Source organism: Hydra vulgaris, chromosome 01, assembly GCF_038396675.1.
Source record: "Hydra vulgaris chromosome 01, alternate assembly HydraT2T_AEP".
NCBI classification, from domain to species: domain Eukaryota; kingdom Metazoa; phylum Cnidaria; class Hydrozoa; order Anthoathecata; family Hydridae; genus Hydra; species Hydra vulgaris.
In genome coordinates, this window is record NC_088920.1 from 64,791,235 (window position 1) to 64,804,827 (window position 13,593).

The 13,593-nt window shown below is 26.9% G+C and overlaps 1 protein-coding gene across 1 annotated transcript in view; it reads left to right on the forward strand.

Moving 5' to 3' along the window:
* The first annotated feature begins 565 nt into the window (after positions 1-565).
* Positions 566-13,593, forward strand: part of LOC100204669 (long-chain-fatty-acid--CoA ligase 4) — a 29,270-nt gene continuing 16,242 nt past the window's right edge. The window contains exons 1-3 of the mRNA XM_065788945.1: positions 566-1,082; positions 7,933-8,210; positions 8,700-8,948. Coding sequence (XP_065645017.1) covers positions 829-1,082; positions 7,933-8,210; positions 8,700-8,948 — 781 coding nt within the window. The 5' untranslated portion in view covers positions 566-828. The remainder of the gene's footprint in view (positions 1,083-7,932; positions 8,211-8,699; positions 8,949-13,593) is intronic.

Below are 13,593 nucleotides of genomic sequence, written 5' to 3' on the forward strand. Positions count from 1 at the left end.
ACACGTGTAAAAAGTGTTGTATTTCAAATATACACAATTATATAAACAAAAAAACACTTTATCACAACTGTATAAACAAAGCTTTACTCAGTAATTTAAAAACGAGGTAATTACGGTTGATGGAATTATCTTTTTTTTTCAATTTCATTTTAACAATTTAAAAAACATCATATGTTATTTGAATTTCTAACAAAAATTAAATTATCCTAAATAGCTCATGTTTCAACCAGCGTATGTTCTTTCTGTTTTTATAAAATAAGTTGTTGATAAAAAAACTCTTTTTTTATAAAACAATTTTTCTATTGACTAAAATTTACGAAAGGCAGAAAATCGCAATCCACTGATCTCAAAATGTACCTTAAAATAACAAAGTATAATCATTTCTTAAGATCGGTGGTAATAATCTGCTTCTATATTCGAAATTCTGCACTGCATTTAATAAAGTAAAGCATTTTGTATATGGTAATAACGTTATTTTGGATACGGCCGCTTTTTTTAATAAATATACGTGATTACGGGTATTCCAAAAATTTTATATTAACTAAATATTATATCTAGATTAACCGGGGAGTTAAAATGTTTTAACCGGGAGTTAACTTTTCGGGGAGTTACTCCATTTTGTGTCACCCGGTATTTACTGTTTAATAAAAAAAAATTTTAAAATTTGTATTTTGATTAAATTGAAATCAGTGCGGCCATTACGTGTGAACTCTGACCTCAAATCATTTGGTCTCGCGTTACTATATTAAAAGTTACTATATAAAGTGTTAATGTGATTAGTGTCAATACAATTGTGTTAAATATTGCTTTATAAAATTAAGCAAGAAAATGAGTATTCCAAGTGATATTACAGTTTTTGAATCATATATATTAAAGGCTTTAAATGTTGTTGGATGGTTTTGGCATCATTTTTCTTTTATTCCATGGTATTTAGCGAGTGGTAATTTTAAAAAACTAAAATGTGGGACTTTGCAAGCAAAATCTGTCAGTGGTTCACCAGGTGGGCCTTACCGTAACATAGAATCGTTATCTGAATTAAAAACAGGATTTGCTGGGTGTCAAACTATTGACAGTTTATTTAAGTACGTTTTTCAATTTTAGTTGCTAGTTTTTATTTTTTTTCCAAGCTCAACTATATTTAGATAAAACTTAATACGTTTAAAAGTAGTAGTTTAGATAGGTTTAAAAAAGATATTTCACTTTCTTGAAAATGGATGCTTTTATTTAAAATATTAACTCTGTATTCAATTTTTGAATGGAATTATTATGAGCTGATCCTAAGGAATTAGTATACAATATTAAGCTAAAAATCCATTTATCAATTACTTGATTATAAGTTATTATTGTAAAACAAAGACTTAAGTGTATGATTTAGACACCTTTTAAAAATAGAAAAGCTTGCTTATAGCAGTGTTTTGTTAACGCTTAAGTAAAATGCAGTATAAACAGAAAAAATAGAAAAATTCTAGAAATACAAAAATTTTATAGATGTGCCCAGAAAGTTTTTATTTAGTTCAGTTACATTTTTGTTATGTCTTATAAATTTATTATTCATTCATTGCATTTTTATTCTTTCTATTCTATCTAATTCTTTCTTTTAATATATCTTCAAAATTTTTATTATATAAGTCATCTTTTAGGGTGCAAAACTCTACAAAATGTTATTAATTGTATTTGAACCATGTATGCATTGGATATAACCATGTTTTTGCGTTATTTAATATAACTATAAATAATAAAGTATTTGATGCATTTATATAGTTAGTATTATAAGTATTAAAATATTTTGTTTTCTATAAGTGCTAGAATTTTACTCTTAAATATGCCCTTTTGTGTCAAGAAATAATTTTTGAATTTTTTTGATTTAAAAAAAATGGAAGCTATTTCACTTGCAGTAAAACACATATTGATTTTTAATAAGCAATCGTTAGTTACCATGTTAGCTGATGGGTTTTAGGTAGTATTGGTAAAGTTAACTCACAGAGCAATAATTATATTTATTTGTACTTGTTATTATTTATTATTATTTGCATTAATTATAATTATTTGCACTTGTTTCTCTGTGATTTAACCTTTTTTTTTCTTCTGATATTTTAGTCTTAGTTTTATATTATTAGATTTTTTTTAACTCCAAAATATGAAACTTTGACAAATAGTAGAGATTAGAATTTACAAAAAACAGGAAAGTGCTCCCATAAATCTTTATCACAATCTATCATAATCTTTTTTAGATATTTAAAACAAACAGGTTCAAACTATTTTTGAAAAAGATTCCTACTATTTTAAACTTTGTTTTTCTATGTTAAAATACACAAAAGTTAAATATAAAATAAGCATAGAAGTATTTATCACACATAATCACTTAAACACATAATATCATTGAAAACATTTATTTGTTAGCTTTAAAACACATAATATCATTGAAAACATTTATTTGTTAGCTTTAAAAAATAAATGCATCTAATGTTTCATCATTTTTAAAAGTTTCTTATTTTAGTTGTAAACAGCCCAAGACAAGAAAAATCTCTTGTTTTCTACTAATTTAGGAGGAATAGTTTAAAGAGTTTTAAAAATTTTTTCTACAAAAGATAAAAACCTGTGCTGCTATCTATGTTGCAAGCAAATAATAGAGAAAAGTTAATTTCAAAATATTTTGTTCAATTTTATTCATACTTATAAATCTTATTTTTGTATATATTTAAATATAAGCAATTATTATTTCTACTGTATTTTATTTTTAAAAAAAACTTTAAGAAGACCTAATGATCTTATCATAGAGCATTTAATGAGTTGGTACTCTCTTTTCCATCTTATTTGACAACACTTATATGCTTCAAGCTCACAACCCCTTGAGTAAAGAGTTCATATTCGAACTCACAACCCCTTGAGTAAAGAGTTCAACACTATAACCACTGCGCCACGTCTGCTATTTTTTATTATAAAAAATTATAACATTATCTTATTGATATATTTCAGAATCATTTCTGAAATATATCAATAAGATATGTTACATACATATCAACAGTGATATGTATGAAACATTTGTTTCATACATATCACTGTTTTCAAAATCATCAATATCATTTTCACTACTAGAATCATCATCATAGCTTTCATTAATAATATTTGTATTAAAGATTAATAGTTCTCTTACTCGGATGGCATCTTATGTTTCATGTACTTTTGAATTCTTTGTTGTAATCTTGAACTTGATAGAACTGGATCTGAAGTCTTCATTGCATGTGTGAATACATCAAAAAGGTTGTGTTGGCGACTATCTTTTTGAGCATGATTGATTCTATCTGATCTAAAAAGTTTATTTCTACTTTCTGAAGCTTAACATGCTAACAGGAACAATTGAATTTGATATGATTTGTGAGCCATGCATCAAAAGTTTATGTAATGTGGGAGTCAGGAAATTTTCTATATAATTTAACATACCAAGATACTGTTGAGAAGCAATAGTCAATAAATTTGACTGGGTCAATTGGAAATCGATAAGAAATACACAATAAAAGTACTCTTAACCTTTGAATAAGCTTCAAATCGATGTCTAAAATTTCAGACAAGAGATTCGGATCTTCGAATGCTCTATTTGCAATGTTTCTTGTATTGGTATTGCCACTGCTTGATTTTGGCATGTCTAAATGAATGTTAAGTTTGTTTTTAAATCGGTTTTGAATTTTAATCTTCCTTGCTTTTATTTTGCTCATTTTCTTTTCCATGCACTTGCCATTGATTTACAAAGTAAATCAATGTAAAGTAAAAATACAAAGGGTATGGGTATTGATGGTATACACGCTTACATTTTAAAAAATTGCTCAGCTAATGGGTGATGCGGAAGTTATCGGACAAATCCTAATTTCATTATTTGAGCATAATAATTAGTTTTTGTGGTTTTATGCATCGACATAAACGTTCTATAAAATATAAACTTTATTTGAAACACAATTATTTAAAATGAGGTTAAATGCAGCTGAACAAGAATCTTTTCGAAAGCGACTAAAAATGTTTTTTGTAAATAAACCTAACATAAAAAAAAAAAAATTGAAAATCATTTTGAAAAGGAAGGATTTGCTCGAAGTACAATATATGATAACCTAAAAAGACTTGAAACTGTTCAATCGTTTTCTGATAGAAAGCACCCTGGTCGTCCGACATACTGGACTAGAGAAAAGAAAGCCGAATTAACGAGATTTGTCAACAATCGAAAAGGGGTCAGTCAGAGAAAAATAGGTATTAAATTCGGTGTAAATCAATCGACAATTGGTCGTCAGTTAAAAGAAATGAATATTAAATATAGAAAACGTGAAAAGACTCCAAAATACACTATAGAACAACAAATAAAGGCAAAGAAAAGAAGCAGGATACTAGTTAACCAACTCTAAAACACAAAATCGCTTCTTGTCATCGATGACGAAAAATACTTTTGTTTTGCAGGGGACAACATGCCTGGAAATTCTGGATACTACACAAACAACAAAAAGACATGCCCAGAAAGTGTTCGTTTTATAGGAAAAATTTCCTAAAAAATTATTAATGTGGATAGCCATATCTGACCGTGGTATGTCCGAGCCATTGTTTCGCACTTCCAAGGCTGTAGCGTTCAATTCATCAATCAAAAAACGACTTCTTCTATTTATTCACAAGTATCATGGAGACTTTAACTATTTATTTTGGCCAGATTTAGCAAGTTCTCATTATTCTAAAGATTCTCTAAAAATATATTAATGAATGTTTAGAAAAACGACTTCTTCTATTTATTCACAAGTATCATGGAGACTTTAACTATTTATTTTGGCCAGATTTAGCAAGTTCTCATTATTCTAAAGATTCTCTAAATTGGATGGACCAATATGTCTATTACATTGATAAAGAATCCAATCCCCCAAATGTGCCTCAAGCACGACCAATTGAAAATTTTTGGGGACATTTGGCTCAGAAGATTTACGAGGGAGATTGGCAAGCTTCAACAGAGCAAGTTTTGATTGATCGCATTAAACTAAAACTACAAGAAATTGATTTAAACTTTTTACAGTCGCATATGAAAGGCGTCAGAGCGAAATTGAGATCAATTGCAGATGGTGGTGTTTTTTCATATAAAAAATAATATATTTTTATTAAAAGATAAATGCTTTATTTAAAAAAAAATATATTAGTAGTTTGTTTTTTTATTTATAAATAAGTTATTGACGTTTTTATTTTCTCCGATAACTTCCACATCACCTGTTAGTTTCAGTAGGCCACTTTCACTTATATTTAAATGTTTCATAGTTTCTGGTCAAGTTCTATCATATTGGAAGCATGCAAATGTCTTACCCATTCACAAGATAGGTTGTCGTGCTGATCCAAAAAATTATCGACCTGTTTTACTTACTTCTGTTGTTTGTAAGGTTATGGAAAAGTTACTTTGTGACTTTATGGCAGGCCATTTGTACACCCACAATTTATTATTCTATCATCACCATGGATTTGTTCAAAATCGCTCATGTACAACTAATTTTTTAGAAGTATTATTTGTTATTACCGAAGCTCTTAATGATTGCTGCTCTGCACTACTTGTTCTTTTAGACTTCACTAAAGCTTTTGATTGTGTCTCATGCATTCTTCTTCTCCTAAAACTAAAAGGATACGGTTTCAGTGATATGATCCTTAATTGGATAAAAGATTTTTTGAGCAATAGAAAACAACACGTTATTTCTTGGTAAATTCTCTTCTGATTGGATAGATGTACTGAGTGGAGTTCCTCAGGGCTCGGTTATCACTCCACTTTTGTTTTTAATTTTTATTAATGATATGTCTGAGTTTTTATCTAATTTCTGTAAGTTATTTGCTGATAACACTCAAATAATTGCAAAAATCAAAAGTTCATCTGATCTAGAACTAGTCCAAAAATAAATTGATTTCTTACTACATTGGTCTAAACTTTGGGGCATGGAATTTAATATAAATAAAAGCAAAGTAATAAGCTTTTATGGTGGTTTTGATGTTTTAGACTACTCTTTTGGTATGCTTAACTCATCAAACACTCTTATTCCTTTTGAAAATGCCAATATTGACAAGTCACTAGGAATTTTTTTCAACAATGAACCTAAATGGTCTGATCATATAAGTAATGCAGTATTAAAAGCTAACCAGATGCTTGGTATTCCAAAAAGAACTTTTATTAACTGGAATTCTATTATGTTTTTAAAACTATATACTACCTATGTTCGTCCGCTGCTTGAATTTTGCGCTCCAATATGGAACCCCTATTTAAAGAAAGATATTGAGAGACTCGAAAAAATTCAACGCAGAGTAACTAAACTTGTTCCTCAATTAAGAAACATGAACTACGAATCTTGATTGGCAAATTTGGGATTAACAACACTTTCAGAAAGACAAATGAGAGGCAATTTAGTTCAGTATTTCAAAATCTACAAGAATTTTAATGAAGTCAAGTTCCTAAATCCAAATACAACACCTACTTGTTTTTCAAATTATCCTGCAGGAAACAAAACAAAATCTACAACCATGCCATTGCCAGCGAAATTTCAAATAATTCGCATCAACATAACTTCTTACCTAATAGAATTGCATCCCAATGGAATGCCTTGCCTTCTTATGTTGTTTCCTCACATTCTGTCAATGAATTTAAAAAAAATATGATAATTTTTGTCGCTCCACTAGAATAAAGTCTACTATAGCAGGGCATCGTTAGATGTCCAGCTTATAGAAGCTAACTACTTCTATTGTAGATTATTTATAATAATAATAATAATAATAATAATAATAATAATGATAATATAAGCATATTTTAAAAATAAAAAGATTTGTTAATAAATAAAGATTACTTTTAAAAACAAACCCGCAAGCAATATAGTAGCTAATTTCTATATAAAAGGTTAGTTTTCTTATGCACCAAGGGCGACAAAGAAAGTTGAGTAAAGAGTCATATCAAGTGAAAGAAAAAGATTATAAAATGACGACAATTACCTTTTACAAAACATTTGTTACAAATTCACGAACATTTAAAAACACAAATACTTTAAACATTTTTTAATTTCCTGAATAAAATGTTTTTAATAAGATAAAGACTTTTAAAAAAAATCTGTTTTTCAAACAAAATGAACAACCTTTTTAATCAGAAACTGAAAACATTTTAAACATAGTTTGCTAAACTGTCCCCTGTGGTTGTTAATGTTGAGACAAACTGTTCAGGAGAATGAAAAAACAGATTAACTTTGAATGTAGGGAATAAATATCATTCAGTCTAATCCTTTGTTAAATAGCATAAAGAGTGCTCTAATCTAAATTATTTTTGTATCAACATAGAGCATCTTATAATTAGTAATATTTTGTTCAAATCTAAAAACCAACCAAATGTGGAGTTACATCGTTTTTGCATTTTTATGTAAAATAAGAAAATTGTTTGATAAAAATTTAAGAAAAGGTAATATTTTGTTTGCATCAGCCATTTATTGATACAATTATAATCAATTATTTATGTGTTTACTTTCAATATTTAGCAATAGATCTTTTTAATTAAATTTTTCTTTTTAATAATTGTTTTTTTATGTAAATTGGTTTTCTCCTTTTTTATCAATCACTTTATCAGAAAGATTTTAATTATTTTTCTCATTGATTGTAATTTAGTTGAAACTAGATTATAATCAATGATTTATATTTTTTCAAATTTTAGTTGAAAATAATATAAATCATAATATAAATAAAATCATTGCAATCTGATAATATTAAGTATCTTGTAAAATTAAATTTTTACAAAATAAATATTTTATTAATTTTTTTTTTACTTATTTTTGTTGAAAACAAGTTTTTTTACCCATTAAAAAATAATATAAAATCAAAAGTAATATAAAATTTATGCAGGTTGACAACTAACTTTATAATACAAGTTATATATTTCACATAATGATTCACATCTTTATTTAGAAAAACTGTACTCCAATATGGTGATAAAAACTGTATGGGAACTCGAGAACTCATTGCAGAAGAAGATGAAGTCCAAGCTAATGGTCGCGTGTTTAAAAAAGTGATATTAGGTGAATATCAATGGTTAACATACAACCAAGCTTACGACCATGTAAAACGTATCAGCAGTGGTATTAAGGCACTTGGTGTAAAATCTAAAGATTATGTTCTTATTTTTGCTGAAACAAAAACAGAATGGATGCTTACAGCACAAGCTTGTTTTCTTAGAAATTTTTCTAGTAAGTTTGTTTCTAGTAAATTTTTTTCTAGTAAGTTTATTCCTAGTAAGTTTGTTACTAGTAAGTTTGTTTCTAGTAAGTTTTTTTCTGGTAAGTATATTCCTAGTAAGTTTGTTTCTAGTAAGTTTGTTTAAAAACATTGACTTTTAGATTTTTAACTGTAACTTTCTGTTACTATTTTGAGTATCATACAAATTAATTTTTATAGCTTGTGATTAATAACTTTTTTTTTTTAAATTTTATTATAAGTATTTACCTTCATAAATACTCATAATAAAAAATTTATACATACTATATTAAATATATATATGAAAAATAAATACTAAAATTTTCATTAGTAGTTTTGATTATGTTTACTATTCCAGTCAAATATGATAAAAGCTCGGACACTGCAGGTGACATCACTGTGGCTGACAGATATAAAGTTTATTGATTTTTATTATTTTAGTTCTAATAATAAACAGATTTTTTTTTTTTAATTAATTTTAGTTGTTACAATCTATACTACTCTTGGTGATGATGCAATAGCATATGGCTTCAATCAAGTCAAGTCACATACTGTCTTCACAGATGCTGTTTTGTTACCTAAAATAAAGAAAATATTACCTCAACTAAAGTTTTTAAAAACAATTATATATTTTGGTGATATTAAAAAGTCAACACTAAGTGATTTTCCTGAAGATATTCGAATATTTTCCTTGCAACAAATTGAAGATTTAGGAGCTAAATTAAAAAACAGTAAGAATCATTTAATATGTAATAATTTAAATAACAATATAATCTTACAATTTTCAAATTAATTGGTCCCAATTACTAATGGATTTCTTAAAATAGATAATAGTAGATATGATCAGTTACATTATAGATTATAGATAATGTTTTTGCCATGTTATAGATAATTTTTTGCTGTTATATAAAACTTAACTTGTGCCACTTGAAGCCAGCAACTTTGTTGGTCAGCCTGTATCAGATAATTGGCCAAATTGCTCAGCTTCTAGCTATCAGCTATATATGTCTGCAAATGGCACGTTCTTTTACCTCTATACAGGTTGCATTGTTAAGCAATCACAGTAATTTTGGTTAAAATGCATTTATTTCATATTTGAATCTAGCATTAATGACAAAGCTTCATTTTCAGAAAGCATGAAAGATTCTATAGTCTAAGCATATTTTGTTGATTGCTTTGGGTAATTCCATGTCAATTGACCCAGGCCATGTCACCATACAACTCAGATTTTTAAAAATTTCTGGCTCATTTGATATGGAATTACTCTTTTGTTTTTCTTTTTTGATTCAGTGAAACATCTGAAGTAAATAATTTAATGAGTGATTGCTATGAAGTTTGTTGATATTTTAATACTTAGTTCTTCAGCCCTCAGAATTAGGGTTGGCATTCAGCAATGCTGACCTAGAAGTGTTTGAGGTTGCCAAAAACTTGGCAACCTCGTTTCTATGTTTTATGGATAAACCTTGGTATCAGTTTTTTTGTCGATTTGATGCCGACCTCTAATAGATAAAGGTCAGCAAAATGTTGTCAACCTCATTTTTCCTAGTTCCAAGGACTGGTTCTTGTTGAACACTGTTGAAAGTCAATAATTAGTAGTTGATCAGACCAGAAAAAGACAGAATCTGTAAAAGATATGGTTTTCTAGCTGCATTAAAATTGATTAAATACATTTAGCATAGTTTTTTGCAAATTTCTGTGCATTTAACATTCTGTGTATTTAACACTAATATTTCAGCATAAATTAGGATGGGCTGAAATAAGATAAGAAATGAAATCTGATCAAAGGATAACTCAAAAAGTTTGTTTCAATAATTTTTTCTATTATTTTTTTTGGCGCTTAGATAAAAACCTAATAATTTTTTGAGTATTTGACATCATCTGCTGGATGTTACTTTTTTTTGAAGCTGTTATCCATTTCTTTGAATCTTTTTAATCTGAAGCTATTTTCATGCTTTTCAATAAGATTTTTTTTATAATTGACCAATAATTTTTAATAACTTGCTGTTCAGGACAATTTGGAGGATTTACTTCCTTGGGTACAAATTTGATGCCACTTTGATAATACCATTTTAGTGACTTCTTAGAGACTTCTTGAATTGCAGCCAAATCAGTCCAAAGTATTATAGACATATCATGCTCTTAAATAAATGGCAAAAAATGTTTCTTTAAGCATTCTTTTATATACTAATCTGCGTTCAAAGTTGTGAGTAATGTATAATGTAATTTTCAAAACACACATCAGCAAATTCCTTGTCATTTAAGAAACTTGGGAGTAAATTTCCTATATATTCTATACTTAGGCAATGGTAAAGATAGCAAGGATGCTTCTCTGACAAGCGATGGTAGCAATTTTTTATCAGGCTCTCTGAAACATCATTGGTGAATAAACTGTGGCCCTAACGATGGAGTTTCACCTACATTAGCCCTATACTTAATTTTAATTGGATCTTACAACACCATGATTTTTATTATCATTCTGCTCTCTTTGAATTTATATCTATATCTGTATTGTGGATTGTTTTTTATTTTCTCTTTATATGTGCATATGTAAGTATGGATAGATACGTTATATGCATGTATATATATACATATATATGTAAATTATGTTAGTGTATTTTACAAATAGAGTGGTCAATGTTCTTATAGAACAGAGCAATAATAAATTAGTAAAAAACACTTATCTAACTTTTATCTTCTACTTTAAGTTTCACCATTGCTGGATCATCAGGAAGAGTTACTAAATCTAAAAAAAAATTCAATTTATAGAAAAAAATATTTTTCAGGAAGTTATAAATTATTATAAAAAAATTTTTAATTACTGTATTTTTTTTGTTAACGGGAAGTTACAGAAAGTAATTATTAAATAATTTTCTTTGGAATGGGAATAGTTTAATTTGGTCATTTGTTTTTATAATTTTTTAAGCGGTATTTATTTTCGTGCCTACATTTAGAAATTAATTCAGATTTTTTATTTAATAAATTTTTTAATAAATCTTGATTTAAATAAGTAATTATTTCAAATTTTTCTTGCAAACATAGCATACATTTTTTGGAAATGTTATTATAGGCAGGGGCAGATTTTAGAATAAACCATTGTAAATTAAAATTTTTCTTTTTTTCTTTTAAATCCCAAATATATTTTGACAGCATAGTCTCTTTTAAATATTTTTTGTGTTTAAACGATTGTTTGTGGTTGGCATAACGTTTTTTCCATTCGCCCTCGGTTAAGCCAATATATTGTTTATCAGGGTTATTTTGTGAGGAAACAATGCACTTGTAAATTATGTTTTTAGAAAGGCATTTTCCATTTAGAGGGCAATCTATTTTTTGTTTACAATTACAATCAGTGTTTTTTTCTTTTATATGTTCATTTTTATTAATTAACTCATAGTTGTGGCCTTTTACAATTTTTTCTAAATTTTTTGTACAACTATAACTTACTTTAATGGTATTTCTGTTAAAAATCTTATGTAATTTATTAGAGGGAGGAAAATGTTTGTCTACTAATTTTAGAAAAATTTTACCTATATTCGTTGAAACATTTTTGCTGTACGGGGGGTTGAACCAAATTATGTTTCTATTTCTATTACGCTTTTTTGAAATTTTCTTTTCAAATTTTAGCTCGAAATTTTGAAAGCCACTTTTTTTAAGGGCATCTTCATAAACGCGTTTAGAGGAGTTAAAAATATTTTCATTAGAAGAGTTTTGGTTTAGCCTATTGTTAATTGAAATTGGAATTTGTTTTAGAATTTCAGGGGAATGGTTCGAATTCACATTAATATACAGTAATTCATCATTAGGTTTTTTGTAGGGCTTATAGGAACTTTCTGAGAGGTTAAATGTGACATCAAGAAAATTCACTATTTTTAAATTTATATTTGTTTCAATTTGGAAGACAATATTTTTAAAAACTTTAATAATATCTTTTCTAATTTTATCGAGTTGTGGCCCTGATTTTTTACGCATTATTATTAAACTGTCGTCGCAATAAAGACCTAATTGATTAATTTGGATTATTTTAGCTAGGGTATTTAAAATATATAAACCTACAAATTCGCAAATTTCTGCTCTGGCGTAACTTCCCATTGTTACATCAAAGCATTCGTGCGTGGTTTTTTTCTTCCACGTTTCCTTATCGAAATAGAGTAAATTTTTTCTGCAGTGCTTAATTATACGGATAATGTCCTCAGTAATTTCTAACTGGGATTTTCCAAATTCTATTGTTTTATCTAAAATTTCTGCTGTAATTGAGGGGTAAAAATCAATAATATCAAATTGTATAAATGTGCATTCATTTTTATTATTAATTTTAGAAAACCAATCTATAACATCAGTGGTACTTTTCCACTGATGTAAACCTAATTTTTTCCGAATAGAGTTATTAATTTTGTCTAGTTTTATTTTACTAACGTGCCCTAGTTCACTTTTTAGAAGTAGAAGATAAAAGTTAGATAAGTGTTTTTTACTAATTTATATATATATATATATATATATATATATATATATATATATATATATATATATATATATATATATATATATATATTTATATATATATGTTATTTTTTTATTATATGTTATTTTATATTATTATATATATATATGTTATTTTTTGTATACTTGTTTATTATAAGGTAATACTTTTAAGTGTGTGTATTTATACATATATGTGTGTGTATATGTGTGCATGTATATATATCTGCATATTCAGATAATTTGTCTATGTATTGCTTTATTTCATATTTATTTTTTTATTATTTTATATTGTCATTTTTTTATTATTTTATATTGTCATTAGTAATTTTTGAATTTTTGAATTTTTTATATATTTGTTCTTTTTGATCAACATATTAACGTGCATGATTGCTTAGAGCGTAAATCTTATAAACTGAAAGTTCAATTCAAGCTATAGGATATTACATCATCATCGTGTTTTCAATTTAATTTCTTTTAAACTTTTACGCATGGATCAGCTGATCCATGGGTTGACAGCTCTGCTAGTCCTTTGATATATATGTTTGCATTATTAAGTAGTTTTTGAGTAATTAGTGATTAAAGAGTGCTAAATTTCATTGAATTCAACCAATATATAAAAGTTCATTGAATTCAACCAAATTATAAAAGTTCATTGAATTCAACCAATATATAAAAGTTAACTATATAAAGATATACTGAATAAAAATCAAAAATATTTTGATTAAAAGAAATTAAAATTTTCACCTTCAAAAATCAGCTGCTTTATTTGTTGCACATAAACTAGCAAACTATTTATGTAACATTTTTGTTTGTTTACTATGAATAGTAGATTTACATTAGCAAAAATTTGAATGATATTGGAGGAAAGTTTATCTGATTCCTAAAAGTAATGTTGCAGCA